This window comes from Phascolarctos cinereus, unplaced genomic scaffold (genome assembly GCF_003287225.1).
Source record: "Phascolarctos cinereus isolate Bilbo 61053 unplaced genomic scaffold, phaCin_HiC Scaffold_7;HRSCAF=346, whole genome shotgun sequence".
Taxonomy (NCBI): Eukaryota; Metazoa; Chordata; class Mammalia; order Diprotodontia; family Phascolarctidae; genus Phascolarctos; species Phascolarctos cinereus.
The window spans coordinates 6,976,636-6,992,500 of record NW_027556180.1 but is presented as its reverse complement, the minus strand read 5'-3'; the positions used below and the strand labels follow the sequence as shown (position 1 = coordinate 6,992,500).

The 15,865-nt window shown below is 43.1% G+C and overlaps 1 protein-coding gene and 1 long non-coding RNA gene across 2 annotated transcripts in view; one reads left to right on the top strand and one right to left on the bottom strand.

Moving 5' to 3' along the window:
• IL1RAP (interleukin 1 receptor accessory protein) overlaps window positions 1-15,865 on the top strand; it is a 134,828-nt gene that overhangs the window by 67,589 nt on the left and 51,374 nt on the right. The window contains 2 exon segments of the mRNA XM_020964737.2: window positions 3,412-3,697; window positions 5,548-5,734. Of these exon segments, the coding sequence (XP_020820396.1) occupies window positions 3,412-3,697; window positions 5,548-5,734 (473 nt within the window).
• Window positions 2,876-3,414, bottom strand: LOC110193130 (uncharacterized). Its single transcript, XR_002320375.2, has 2 exons — window positions 3,283-3,414; window positions 2,876-3,195 (listed from the first exon to the last, which is right to left on the bottom strand). It is a non-coding gene; the product is annotated as an uncharacterized LOC110193130 (long non-coding RNA).

Genomic DNA, 15,865 nt, shown 5'->3' with positions numbered 1-15,865 from the left:
AATCAGGTTATTTTTCGTTTTAAACTTTCACTTTTGTAGGATTTTGAGTTCTAAATGTCCCCCCTCTCCTCCCTCCTTCCCAAGACAGTAAGCGATCTGCTATAGACTATACATGGGCAATCATGTGAAACATACTTCACATTAGTCATGTTGTGAAAGAAGAATCAGAACAAAAGGGAAAAGCCACGAGAAAGAAAAAAAGCAGCAGCAACAAAAACAACAAGTGAAAACCATCGGCTTCCGTCTGCCTTCAGACTCCACGGCTCTTTCTCTGGGTGTGGACAGCGTTGTCCATCATGAGGCCTCTGGAGATGGCTTAGATCATTGCGTTGCTGAGAAGAGCCACGTCTACCAAATCAGTCATCCCACAGTGTTGCTCTTACCATGTACAGTGTTCTCTTGGTTCTATTCGCTGCACTCAGCATCAGTTCATGCATGTCTTTCTAGGTTTGTCTGAAGTCAGCCTGCTCATCATTTCTTATGGAATATAATATTCCATTACATTCATATCCCACAACTTGTACAGCCATTCCCAATGTATGGGCATTTCCTCAATTTCCCATTCTTGGCCATCACAAAAAAGCTGCTATCAATATATTTGTACATGTGGGTCCTTTCCCCTTTTTTGTGATCTCTTTGGCATGCATACATAATAATAGTATTGCTGGATCAAAGGGTATGCACAGTTTTATAGCCTTTTAGGCATAGTTCCACATTGGATGAGCATTTATTGAGCACCTACTATGTTACAGGCATTGTGCTTAGCAACTTGCAAATATTTTATTGGACCCTCACAGTAACTCTGGGAGGTAGAAGATATTATTATCCTCATTTTACATTTGAGAAAACTGAGGCAGACAGAGATGAAGTCACTTGCCCAGGGGCAGACAGGTAAGAAGTATCTGAGGCTGCATTGGAATTTCAGTCTTCCTGACAAGAGGTCCAATGCTCTATCCAGGATGCCACTTAGCTGCCAGCAAGGAGATCCCCCAGAGATGGGCTTTCATCATGTCCCCCATGGCGTGTAGTACCATGCTGGGCACACATGAGGCCCTCAGTAAATACCAATAGACAGATTAAATGACTGTTCTTCATGCTATAGTTGTATCTGGGAATAGAAAGCCCCTGGTTCAAATCCTGCTTTTGACACTTACTGTGTTACCCTTGAACCATTTAATGTCAGCCCTCAGTTTCCTCATTTGGAAAATGGATTATTATTTAATTGAATAATGATACTTTACCATTATATGATTATGATTATGATTAAATAATTATTCTTCTGACTTTTATTTTATGAGGTTTCTGTAAGGATCAAATGAGACAGTATCTGTAAATGGCTTTGAAACTTTTAAACTCAGACAGTAAGCGATTAATAAATGTGTCTTGCCTTCTTGACTTTATGAAGCTCATTTGTTCCTAGCCCTATTCATTTGTTAATATTTATGTTTCAATAAGGATTTTCTAAAATACATGGCCTGGTTTTCCCCAAGTCTTTTTTTCTGACTTTTGGAATGGTGGTGGCAACATGAGGAGACATCAAGTTTTACATAGTAGATAAAATGCTGTCCATCAACTTCTGCAGACCTGAGGTCTCAGGTCTTCAGGTATTAGCCTCAGACAGATAGTAGCTGTGTGATTCTGGACAAGTAACTAACCTCTCAGCCTCAGTTTCTTTATCTGTCACATTAGGGTATTAACAAATAGCAATGACTTTACAGGTTTTTTGGAAGAATGATATGGTCCCACATATTTCCTCCATCACTGTGCCTGCCTTCCACCACCCCCAACCCTAGCCATGCTACTTGAGGTTGTCCTTTGTGGCTACATCAAGGAGTCAAGAGGATCCCATTCCTCTCCCAACTTGAGGCCCTTCCAAGGGCTTACTAGGAGAGTATAACGGACCAGGATAACTCTACCTCTCTCTTTCCCACTCCTAGGACTTTCAGGTCTTTCTGCTTTCCCAGAAGTCTGAACTTCACACTTCACCTACTGGTGCTCGCTCAGTTCCTACGGACCATATCCAAGAAAGTGATGGTCCTCTGCATCCATCCCCCTCAACTTTGCTTCAGGCACTCTCAGATTCTTACCTACATCTCCAGTCACCAGAGCCACGAGCTTGGCAGTGATTGAATCACCGTGTTTTAGGTCCCCCATGTTGGCAGTGAAAATATCTGACTCATTGTGTTAGAATTTTTGCTAAGCTGTCATGTGTATTCACCCGAAAGACAGTGGAGCATAGTAGTGGAAAGAAAGCTGGCCTTAGAGTACAAAAGACCAGATGTCAAATCCTGCCTCTTATTCCCTCTGACTTTGTGACCCCCCAGATAAGCCACCTTGTCTGCCTCAGTTTCCTCATCTGTAAAATTAGCTGGAGAAGGAAATGGCCAACCACTCTTCTATCTCTGCCAAGAAAACCCCAAATGGGGTCACTTAGAAACAACAAATGACTGAATAACAAGAATACATGCATATATTTGTATAGTCTTATATGTACACATTTATAGAAGTATATGTATACATATCACAAATGTATGTACACACATTGCTTTACAAACAGTATCTAATTTTATTCTCACAACAATGTTGAGAGGTAGGGACTATTACTATCCATTATTATCCCCATTTTCCAGATGGGTAGAGAATGATTTTCCAAAGATCATCTTAAATAGATGAGTGAGTGTCCATGTCAGAATTTGAACTTGGATCTTTCTGACTCCAAGTTCAACACCCTATTCATTGTGCAACCTACCTAATTTTAAAAAAAGCCTTCAACAAAAGGACTTTGACATAAGGTGGCTGTGTCAGTTCATGTCATTGTATTCAACCTACGGGGGGCAAAGTCAACCTTTAAAAACTGATTCGCAAAGGGCCATGGTGATGTCCATTTTTAACAACTAGACTTTTAATTTCAGGAGTTTGGGTAAAAAGCAAATAAATTAGCTCACATTCTTCAAATACATCAGTCCTCATTTTTCTGGCCATGCCTGGCCTCGGAGAAATCTTGAGTCTGTGGTATCTTTCAGCTCTGCTTATACTGGCCACGCCCATGGGCCTTCAGGGAGGCGCTCTCTGCAATAGCACAGACTGAAGAATAAGCAGATGTAAAATACAAATTTTCTTTGGAAAACAAATAAGTCTTCCTTCTGTCCTTCATGGCATGGTAATGGCCTTGCTTTTCTCTCCAAATGTCAGAAACTGTAAAATGTTACACACTTAGTGAGTATTTAAGACCTTTAGTATATGCATCAGGAATACATTTCAAGTTTTCAATCTTTTGCATACCTTATTCACTAATATTTTCATGAAAGGTTGTGTGACCTGCAGATTTGCCAGGCAGAAGCTGCAGCCCAGGCTGGTCCAGAAGTGGGATGTCTTGGCATGGAATAAATCCCATCTCCCTCTTTCTTCCAGAGCGCTGCGATGACTGGGGTCTGGACACCACAAAGCAGACCCAGGTGTACGAGGGGGAGCCGGCCTATATCCAGTGCCCACTCTTTGAACACTACTTAAAGTTTAACTATAGCACGGCCCACTCAGCCGGCCTAACCCTCATCTGGTATTGGATTGGGCAGGACCAGGACCTGGAAGAGCCTATCAACTTCCGTCTCCCTGACAACCGGATCAGCAAGGAGAAGGACCTCATTTGGTTCCGGCCCACTCTGCTCAATGACACGGGCAACTACACCTGCATGCTAAGGTGGGGGAGGTTGCTAGGGTGATGCTGTCTCTGGATGAGACATATGGGGAGCAGGAGGGAGGAGATGAACAAGTGAGAAGGAGCCTGTGGGAGCCCAGCCTTGTAGGGTTGGGAGGGGCCGGGTGATGGGATATGGCCAAGAGCGGGGGCAAAGAGCTATCCCTGCCTGTACTCTGCCCTGTATTCACAGAGGCAGCACACTATTGAATGTACCAACACACACACACACACACACACACACACACACACACACACACGCTACAATAACCAAAACAAACCAAAACACACAAACAAAAAACAAGCTGTCTTGGCAGCCTGAGAGTGAGAGCATGGCCTCCAACTTCCAGTTGGCTCCTGCAGCCTCGCTCACAGTTTCACTGTCCCCACTGCCCTGCTCCAGGTTTCTCAGCATCCCCATGTTTGTCTGTAGCCCTTTCCCATAGTGCAAAGGACTTCATTTGGAGTCAGAAGAACTGATTACAAACCCTGGTGCTAAACTCTTACTTACTGTGTGATGTTGGACAGATCATTTAATGTCTCTGGTTCCAATTTTCCTTTTCTGTGATATGGGAAGGGAGGGAGGGAGGGAGAAAGGAAGGAGGGAAGGGAGGAAGGGAGGAAGAGAGGGAGGAAGAGAAGAAAGGAAGAAAGGAGGAAGAAAAGAAGGGAGGGAAGGAGGAAGGAAGGGAGGGAAGAAGGGGGAAAGGAAAAGGAGGTAGAGAAGGAAAGAGGGAGGGAAGAAACAAAGAAGGAAAGGGGGAGAAGAGAGGAGAAAGGAAATAAACAATTATTAAGTGTCGAATATGTTGCAAGCACCAAGCTAAAACAACATTTTAAAGCCAAAACAAACATCCCATTTAATCCTCAAACAGCCTCGGAGGTCAATGCTGTTATTACCCTCATTTTACAAATAAGGAAACTGAAACAGAGGTTAAGGGACTTGCCTAGATTCACACACCCAGTAAGTGCCTGAGTCTTAATTTGACCTCAGGTCTTCCTGATTCCAGGCTCAGCCCTGTATCTACTGTGACGTCTAACTGCCTAGAGGCCCAGCTGCAGCTAAAAACATACCTGATATATTGCCCAGGCAAATAGTAGTTGATGCTATTAACAGCAGGAAGGCAATTTTTTTTCCTTCCTTCCTTCCTTCCTTCCTTCCTTCCTTCCTTCCTTCCTGCCTGCCTGCCTGCCTGCCTGCCTCCTTTCTTATCTGTCTACCTACCTGGCTGCTTACCAGTCTTCTACCAAGCCTTTAGGTCAAATCATGGCACCACATTGTAGTGAGAATATTAATAAGGTGAAAGGAAGCCAGAGAAATGTCACGAAGATGGTGAAAGACTTGGCAGTCCAGCCACATGAGAGTCCATTGCAAGAACAGCAGTGTTTAACCTGGAACAGAAGCTCAGCAAGAAGATGGTTGCTATCTTTAATGCTTGAAAGGCTGTCCGATGGAGTATAGCATTGACACATTTGGCTTGGTCCCTAGAGGCCAAATGAGGAGAAATGGTAGAAAGCTGGAAAGAGGCAGATTTATGGTTGATAGGAGGAAAAACAATGCTCTAATAGTCTGAGTTGTCCAAATGTACTGTGGACTGGCTAATATGGTAGTGAGCTCCCACTTACTGGAGGGCTTCAAGCAAAGACTGGATGCTCTGTTGTCTTTGGGGATTGCTGTTTGCCTGGAGGCTGGCCTGGTGCTTTTCTGAGGACCTTTCTATTGAGTAAAGTGTCTCAGTACATGATTCCCCTCCAGAGCCGCGCTGTCTCATGTGCAGATAGCAAGTGTCCCTGGCCTCGGCCGCCAGTCAGACCCACCTAACGGTTGTCTCCCTTCTTTCTCTCTTCTTCAGAAATACTACATACTGCAGCAAAGTAGCCTTTCCATTGGAAGTCATTCAGAAAGACAACTGTTTCAAATCAGCAATGACGGTGCCCACGGAATATATATATCTGCAACATACCCTGCAGATTGTAAAGTGTCCAAACATAAGGGGATTTTTTCCTCCCAGTGTTAAGCCAAATATCAACTGGTACATGGTAAGCAAACCAGCACTCTGCTTCCGCTTTTCCAAACATCCTCAGCATGCGCTGTCTCGGGGCGGCCTGTGAGTGTCGGTCAGCTGATAAGCAGGTGTCGAGTGATTTCTTGGGGTCAGGCACCAGGTTCGGTGTTTCTGGACAAATGCACTGATGGTGTCACACACTTTGCAAATTTAACATGATGCATATATACAGCAGAGGCAGTGTAGGGTGGTGGGTAGAGAAGTTATGAGGACCTGAGATCCCAATCCACACTCAGGCATTCAATAACTGTTGGTCTCTGCGCAGGGTGCTCATTGTCTCTCTTAGGAAAGTGGGAAAACCAGCAGCGCCTGCCCGCCCGCAGAAGCCCGAGCTTCACGCGAGATGAGAAAAGCAAAGGGCTTTGACATTTGCTAGATCTGATAGAGTCACACCCGCAGTGTGTGTTGTCCCTGTTGTTTTCATATGTCGGATGGGGAACAAAGTCAAGGTGGTGTCATCACAGACAAGCGGACCCCCGAACTCTTCTCAGGGAGGTCTGGATTCTTTTCATGCCTTTGCCATGCAGCTTTGTGGCCACGTGGAAGTCCTTTAACCTCTCCGAGTCTTAGGCAGCTCTCTTAATCTGATCACCAGAGTCACAGACAGCTTGAGATCCACCCTGATAGAGCGTGTTCCTAAACTGCCAATGACCCAGGTTCTTGACTGGTTGATGTAAGCGATGAAACACTTTGTCAGCAAAGTGAGGTCATTCCTACCCCCACACAAAGCAAAGCTTAGCAAATGATTCATCTTGTGGATTTTCGGTGAAAGTAAAAGGGAGGGGCTCTAGAGGTACATTAGGTGAACCCCTTAATTTAAAAGAAAAACACATTGTTGAGAGCTTTATTTTTATATCATATTCATTCACTAGAGAAAACATTTTAAAAAAGGATTTCCAAAAAATCAGATAAAACAAACCACATCGAGTGAACAAATATTTATTAAACACCTGCTGTGGGCCAAGTATTGTGCCAACAATCATATCAATAATGGGTGAAAATGTATGGGATGTGCCTTATCCATGATCTCCTTGCCTTGCAACAACAAGAGAGTCGCACACAGACTTGTTTCCACTCTTCTCTGGGGCCGCTTTGGCTATTTTTAATTAGGCAGGGTTCAGGTTTATGATTTCATTCTTTCAGTTATATTGTTGTCACTGCTTATATCTTATTTTCCTCGTCTGGCTTGCTTTGGTGTCTGTCCTATCACATCTTCCCGTGATTCTCTGACTTCTTCATATTTGTTGTTTTGTTGGCCACATTGACGTTCCATTTAGATTCATTTGTGTGCAACAATTACAAGCTCCTTTGTTTTACATCTGAACAAACTGAAGGAAAGAAGGAAGGAAGGGAGGAAGCAATAGAGGAAGGAAGGAAGGAAGGAAGGAAGGAAGGAAGGAAGGAAGGAAGGAAGGAAGGAAGGAAGGAAGGAAGGAAGGAAGGAAGGAAGGGAGGGAGGAAGGAAGGAAGAGAGGAAGGAAGGAAGGAAGAGATGATGGAAGGAAGGAAGGAAGGAAGGAAGGAAGAGAGGAAGGAAGGAAGGGAAGGAAGAGGAAAAAAATAAGCATTTACTAAGTGCCTACTATGTGCCAGGAGCAGCTCTAAGTGCTTTTCCAAATAGCTCATCAGATCTGCACCGCAATCCTGGGATGTAGGTGTTATTATTGTTACTATTTTACAGTTGACTGAACTGAGGCATGCTGGTTAAGGCACTTGATCAGAGTTCCCCAGCTAGTAAGTTTATTTGCATCCACATCTTGACTCCAGGCCCAGGCCTGAAGAACCTCAGGTCCCTGGAGCATAATGCTAAAATAATCGCCACACAGAAGCAGACTGACATTTTGCATTCTTTCATTGCGGCCTTCACTGCCTTCTGCTTTCAATGTCCTCTTCGGGTGCCCTGTGTATCTAACATGGTGCTAGATTTATCCAATAAACAAACATTTCAGATACTCAATGAATGCTTTTTGTATCCTCAGTGCAAACTATTTCCAGCACAACACAGGGTGGGAACCCTGAAATTCCAGAAACTGAATGCTGTGTATTCAGTCATAGAGAGTTACTCTTTAGTGGCCACCTTAAGAGTAGGCTTCCAGTTAATTGACTAAAGTTCTGCCCAGAAATCAATGAACTGAGCTCAGAATACCACTAGAATCACCAACTCAGAGAGTAGCCCCTAAAATCTGAGTGGTGGAGCATCTGTCATATCTTTCAAGAAAAGGGGGAAAACAAAATAAAAGAAAACCAAGTTGCTACAGGAACATCACTTCCCAAATTTGGAAAGGTGGATTGTTAATTTTGTTTGTGCAATTGACATGTGACAATGGAGTGACTGTTTGCAGACTCACATTGACCAGCTGTATTCCCTAGAATTCAGTTTCTTATTCACAAATCCCCACATTGGCAAATGGAATTAGATAATTTTGTTATTAACCCAAATGGCTGGTGAAGGACCAAAATGACCCAAGGGGAAAAAAATGTCTTCCTGTAAAGGAAAGTTCACTGTATTTGGAATCAGAGGAGAAGCACTTTGAAGTCATGGCTTTGATAACCTACTAATTGTAACACCTTGGGCAAGTTCCTTATTGTCCACTGATAAAGACAAAAGTGAACTAGCTGATTTGCAAATTCCATTCTAGCTTAAAGTGCTGTGATCCTATGGTCTAGCAGCCTATGTGGGAGTCCCCTAAATTCTAGACTTCATAAAGAAACGGAACTAGAGCAGACACACTACAGAGAATCATGATGTTTTTGCACTTTCCACTTTTCCACTTTCCACTTCCTTTTTTCCACTCGGGCCAGGTTTCTGCCATTTCTGGTATCCAAAAAATCTGCCTACTTAAGTTCCTAGAAGCTTGCCACTTAGTTGGAAGGGATTTTCAGCCTCACTCACTTTTGAGGGCAAATAACAGTACTGTTTAGAGAGTGCTGGGTTTGATTTGGGAAGATCTGAGTTTGAATTCTTCCTCAGACTCTTACTGCTTCACTTCCTCATCTGTAAAATAGGAATAGTAATAGCACCTGCTTCGCAGGGTTATTAAAAAGATCTTATGAGATGACATACATAAAGCCCTTTGCACAAATTGAACCATTATGTAAATGAAAACTATTATTATTATTAGGTATTATTGAGGTTCATTTACCAGATCCCAGAGAAGTTTGCAGTTTGTTGTCCATACTGATAAAATCATGGATGCTTGAAGGACCTACAGCTCTAAGTCCTGTGTTGTAAGACATATCTATAATGCTCACAAAACCTTTGTTTTCTGGCTATACCTGAGCATTTGAAATGCATAACTGTAATGATATTTTTTTTTTTGCCCTTCCCTCTCTGGTCAAAGTCCTTCCATTGTCATGCAAAGAGTGGCTTCTTTGGGTGACTTAAATCGTATTGTAAAATCATGGCTGTTAACTGCAATACTCTCCACAATCAATTAGAATGAAACAAAAAGCCCGATGGAAATCAATTTACAGAAGGCAGGTCATCCTTTTGCCTGGTCTGGCCATTAAAAATGGTATATTACTTCCGCCTGTAACTTGTCCAGTGAAATTAATCTGACTGGAGTGTGCAATGTTCAGAATCCCCTCCTGCAAAATGGGGACAGCATTGCCTTTTATGACAATCAGCAAGCCATCAGAATGGCTCTTTGCTGAGAAGGCACTCGACTTTGACCCCTTTTATGAGCAGTGCATATGTTCTTGGGAAATGGGGACAATTTATTACAAGATCTGTGGGATAGATTTTCTTTCTTTTTTTTTTAACTCTTCATTTCAATTTTCTTCTCTTAGCCTTGTGATTGAGGTTCATTCTCCCTCTCATCTCACTATGTTCTCTCAATCTAGATAATTTATCCCATTCTCTGGATGCCATGATAATACAACTTTATGGCAAACTTCAGTAGTCTCTTAGGGGGTCCAGCCAAGGTGGAGGAAACTGCTAAACAGATCAAGGGAAAAGAAGCCTTAAGGGAATGCCCCCTCCCTCCCTCGCCCCGGGGCTGCCCTCGGGAAGGCCCTTGTACAAGGACCCTGCTAGGGGGCACAGCAGCCCATAGTGCCACACACTGCTGGTGAGACCACTCCAACAAGGCAGCAGCCACCATGGTGTACCTCAGCTAAACCTGAGCGTCACCATCATGTTCTGAGGCAGTGAGAAGAACAGGATCATCTGAACGAGTAGTTTTTTTATGCTACTGACATTTAAAAGAGGGGAAAAAAACCAGAAACAAATACATAGAAATAATTTCTTGAAAAAAGTGTTGCCACAATGAATGGCAATTGTGCAGAATTAAAAAAAAAACTGTGGAAGACTTAAACAAAACAATACCAAGAGAAAAAAAAGAGAAATTTCTATATCTGCATTATATCTATCTATCTATCTATCTATTTATCTATCTATCTATCTATCTATCTATCTATCTATCTATCTATCTATCTCTATATGTTATATGTACTTTGAGTGTAGAGTTGTTTTAAAGACCATAAGAAAAGGCAATAAAGCTCAGGGCAAACATATGATGATGATGCTGATGATGATGATAAATTTAATAATTAAGATATCCATAAATAGAGATCTCTGGAGTTGGAAAAGGAGAAGCTATGTGGTGCAGTGGATAGAGCCCTAGGCCGAAAGTCAGGAAGACTTTCAAATCTGACATAAGACACTTTACTAGCTGTGTGACCCTGGGCAGGTCACTTAATCCTGTCTGCCTTAGTTCCCTCATCTGTAAAAATAAATCAGAGAAGGAAATCGCACACTATTTCAGTGTCTTTTCCATGAAAACTTCAAATGGGGTCATGAAGAGTCAGAAATGGCTGAAACAGCAACAAAAGGTTTTGAAGGACCTGAGCAAGAATTCCTTTGACAGTATCCCAACAAGTATTCCCCATTCAGCTTCCAATTGAAAAAACAAACCTTCAGGTAATGGGAGACCCTCTCCCCCCACATTCTCAGGCACTTCCATGTCTGGTCAGCTCCAATTGGTAAGAAATGTTTACTTACATTAAATCCTAAATGTTCCTCAATCACATAACTTACCCTTTGCTCTGCCTTCTGAAGTTAAACAGAGCAAGATTCATTCCTCTTACTTGTTGAAGCCCTTATAGTACTTCAGTGTGACTTTGACACTCTCCCACACTCCTGATCTTATTTTCTCCAAGCTGAATATCCCCCCCTAATCCTGACTATCCTTATCAAGGAGTGTCTTATAAGCTGCTCTGAGAAGCGAGCCCAGTATCCCAGAGGGGCTGCAATCTCCTTTCTACCTCAGAAACCTCTATGACATGAATGCATCCTGTGAGCTTACATTAGCTCTTCTGACTAACATATAATGCCTTGGATACATACTTGAATTCATCCACTAAAACCTCCCGAATCTATTTTTCATCATGTTGATGTATAATCACATTTCTGCCATCTTGAATGTGGCAAATTAGTTTTTTGAAGCCAAATATTTGTAAGATTTTTACTTTATCTTTATTAAATTTCATCTTATCACATTCAGCATCTTAGACTAGGCTGTTAAGATTATCCATCCTTTTGGCTTACAAAGGATAAATTACAAAAATGCAGAGTGATGCATGCTGCCAGAGCTAACCACTCTCCTACGTGGTGCACTTAGATACTTTCAGGGAATGCATTTTGTAGAATGTTTGTTGAGAAGAATGTTATGTCAAAAGAAAAGGTATTAAAAATTACCAGAAAAGCTAGGCAGGTGAGCATGAAGGAAAACAGACTAGAGGTCCCCAGGGGACCAGTGGCCATTCCGAGCCACATTTTGGGGATGGTTGTGTGAATCGCCTTTTTCTTCCCTCTTGTTGGGGGCCAGCCCTTACTGCCAAGCCCCGGCCCATTCCTCCTAATCTCTTCTCAGCAACTCCTCAGTCTGCATTCTGTCCCATTCATTTTTGCCTCCATCCATTTTTGCTTCCTAATTACAAAGTGAACACCGATGTGTTTTTTTTTCTTTTCTCCTACTAAACACTGTGGTTTGTTGCCATGGAAACTATTGTGCCCTAGAAAAATGAGCTGAACAACTTAGACTCCAGATAGAATCCAGCTTGTGGGATGAGGGGCTGTGAGTCTTACCTCTAGAAAAAGATTGGCTCAACAGCTGGCAGGTCACCTGGGTCCTATGTGTGGCATCATAGGGCTAATCTTAGAATTATCTCTCTTGGATTACCTTTTCATTGTCGGTCCCCTACTGACAGTGACTTTGCTATGTGTGGGGCTCCTTGGGGATTTTGAAGTCGACAAAATAATATTTAGGAATATTGATGAACTCCGACCCTCTCTGAAGTTCTAATTAAACAATATATGGAAAATGAATAAATGAAAAATAATAAATCAAATCAATTACTAGACGAAAAGTCATTTATTAAGCACTTATAATGGGCCGTACATTACTCTTAATGCTAGGGCTAAAAACACAAAACCCAAGATAGTCCTCGTCCATATATTCTAATAGAAACACTGCACCAAGCATTTGGGCTGCAAAGATGTAGGAGAAACCAGTCCTCCCACTCAAGTTGTCTACATTCTTACATGGAGACAAGTACCTAAATAAGAAAATATAGCTGGGTCCCATTAGCATGAATAACAAATCTTATGAAGTGGTTGCATGTAGTTAAATGTGCTATATTTTCATATTCATTGCAGCCCAAAGCAATATCCATTGTGAATTCAAATGATGCGACTGCTTTATGGGAAACATTCTTCCCTCCAACCAGGACATAGCTCTCCAGGGCCTAAGCATGTGTGCACTTGGTGGTGGAGTCTTGAAGGAAGGGCCCCTGTGTCCTAGGCTAGGATTGCACATACTGACCTGGAAGGGACCTTCAAGGCCATCCATTCAAATCCCCTCATTTTACAGATAAGGAAATTGATTTGAGAGGAGTTAATGGCTTTGGCCAAAATCACCCAGCAGGGTGGCTCTGGTGAGAGTTTGGAGTGAACAAGCCCTACCCACTGCCAGTTTTGTCACGTGGTGTAGAATTTTTCAGCCTCAGCGATAAATAAAGACTTCAATCACAGAGGAGTTCCACCCTGTATTAACAGAGGCAGCTCCCACCATGATGAAACCACAGATGACTGAAGAATATTGGCACTGAAGCTTGAAATCCACCTAATTTATTCAAAGGAAAAAACATTTGAGTTGTCAGGGAGATCTTTTGTAAAGACCACATATGAACTCATGGGCACTTACCTTTGGTCGGATCATGGGCTTGACAGCCCTGCTGGACGCTAGAGCTGAGTGCAGAGCCCAAACACTGGGGAACATGGCAAGGCACATGCCTGGCAAAGCTGCATTTTCCACATCCCCATTTTTCACTAGAATCATACCTCCCTGGCTGCCAGGGCCTTACCAAATAGTATAGGTGCAATCTGACTTGACTTCATTCAACAATGGGTTACCTACTAAGCACCAGGCACTGAGGAAGGCACTGGGGACACAAAGTGAAAATGACATTGACCTTGCCCTCCAGGGGCTTACATTCTATTAGTAGGCTGACAGCATTTCTACTTAAAAAAAACCAAATTATATGTGAAATAACTACAAAGTAATTTGGACATAGAGGAAGTACACAGAAACCTGGGGTGACGGAGGATCCAAAAGGGCCCCTGGCAGGAGGGAGGTCTGTGATGCTGTGAAACGGAGGCGAGGGAGGAAGGTCCAGCAAGCATTGGGGTCCAGCTAGTGCAAAGGCAAAGGGAAAAAAGATGAACTGTTGTGGACAGGAGACAGGCAGAAGGCCCCTTCGGGTGGCACACAGAGGGGCCTGGTGAACATGATTAGAAAACAGGCTTCCTAAAATCTCTTGCACCCAAGAGCTGAGTGGCATCAGCATCATTGACCAATCATCTGAAGTCATGAAGGCTTGAGTTCAAGTTCAAATTCAGGCTCAGTGACTGGTTTTGTGGTCCCAAGCTTAGATTTCTCATCTGTAGAGCAGGGAATAATAACAGCACCTACTTCCCAGAACTGTTGTGAACACCCAATTAGATCATATTTGCGAAGCTCTCTGTAACCCACAAGCGCTCTCTTAATCCAACCCTGCTCTCTTGGCTGTCAGCCAGCACCTTGACATGGTCATCTCAGAGAGCTTGAGCTGGGAGGGACTTCAACAGTGAGCTAGTCCAAGCTCCTCATTGAACAAATGAGGACACTGAGGCCCAGATAGATGAAATAACTAGCTTAAAGTCTTAAAGGTATCAAATGTGAAGGCCAGGATTTGAACCCCATCTCCAACTCCAGAGCCAGGTGTCTTTTTATTATACTATCCTGGCTGCTTAGACCAGACCCTCATCACTTCTAGCCCAGACTACCGCAGTTGTCTCTTACAACTGAACTTCCTGCCCCACTTTTCTCCCCTCTCCAATCCACCTGCCATGGAGAAACCAAAATGATTGTCCTCAGGCACACAGATGATGTCGGCATTCTCCTTCTCAATCTACTCATTGGTCTTCTATGATTTCTAGGACCTAATATAAACTTCACAGACTTCATAGCCCGGCCACATCTTGTCTTTCCACCCTCACCATATATTATCTCCTTCCTGCACCCAGCAAACTAGTCAAATTGAGCCTCTATCTGATTCTCACACACTATAACACCATCATCTGGTTTGTGCCTTTCCACTGGTTTTCCCATGTGTGCCCAGAATGCCCTCCCTCCTTATTTCCTCCTCAGAGATTCCCTCACTTCCTTTAATACTCACCTCAGGCACTGGCTACTTCATACACAGCCTTTTTGGGGCCTTCCCAACTTCTGGTCCACTCCCTTCTTAACTACCTTCTACTAAATTACCTAGTATTTTTGTATATGTATATGCACATATAAGCATATATATACACACATGAGTACACATATATATATGTATACACATACATAAACGCAGATACATAGGGGGGAAGAGAGAGAGACAGAGAGAGAAAGAGACAGAGACAGAGACAGAGAGAAAGATAGACAAAGAGAGACAGAGACAGAGAGACAGGGAGAGACAAAGAGAGACAGAGACAGAGAGAAAGGGACAGAGAGACAGAGAAAGACAAAGGGGGGGGGAGAGGGAGAGACAGATGTTTCTCCAATAGCCGTAAGCTTTTTGAGAGTAGAAATTATTTCATTCCAAGTATTTCTATCCCTAGCACCTAGTGGCTGGCCTTTATCAGTAACTTAAAGCACATATGTTCATTAATTGAATCATCAATTAATGCACTTGACAAGGTAGGCGCAGCTAAATTATAAAGGATTTTAAATGTCAAACAGAGAAGAATGTGAGCCCATGGAATATGCAGCCACTGGGATTTGGTGACTGGGGAGTGACATGGTCAGATTCCTGCTTTGGAAGAATCCGTATGGCAGCTGTGAAGAGTCTGGGTCAGATTTAGAGAGACATGAGTAGGGACAACAATTAGCAGTTTGTTGTAATTGTTCAAGTGGGAGAAGATGAGGGACTGAGCTAATGTTGCTCACATGAGTGGAGGAACACACATGACGATGAGAGATGCTCTGGTGGTGATTGATACCATCAGTGGACCCAATTTAGACATAACCATAGACTGAGCTAGTTCTCCATAATTACCTTGCTACTGTGGGCTCAAGAATAGGCCAGGGGAGAAGAGGCTAGGTGGCACAGACGATAGAATGCTGTGCCCAAAGTCAGGAAGAAGTGAATTCAAATCTGGCCTCAGATACTTTCTAGCTGTGTGACTCTGAACAAGACACTTCACTCTGTTTGCCTCAGTTTCCTTATCTGTAAAATGAGCTGAAGAAGGAAATGGTAAACACCTCCAGTTATCATGGCCAAGAAAACCCCAAATGGGGCGATAGAGAGTCGGACCTGACTGAAATGATTGAACGGTGACAAGCTCGAAAATGCATTGAAGCAGGAGCTGAATCTGGGTTCTAGCTCTGGAGCTGAGCTCGCACCATTAGAATTCCTTGAAGGGCAGGGCCTGCCCCCTTTAGTCTCTGTCTCTTTTGCAGTTTTTACGGTGCCTTAAGCACAGTCACTTGCTGATTCGTTGACTAATGGGCAACAAGATCTCAAGCACATCTTTCTGATTTCTTTGGGTCTCCTTTTCACTATCTTAACACCCTTATCC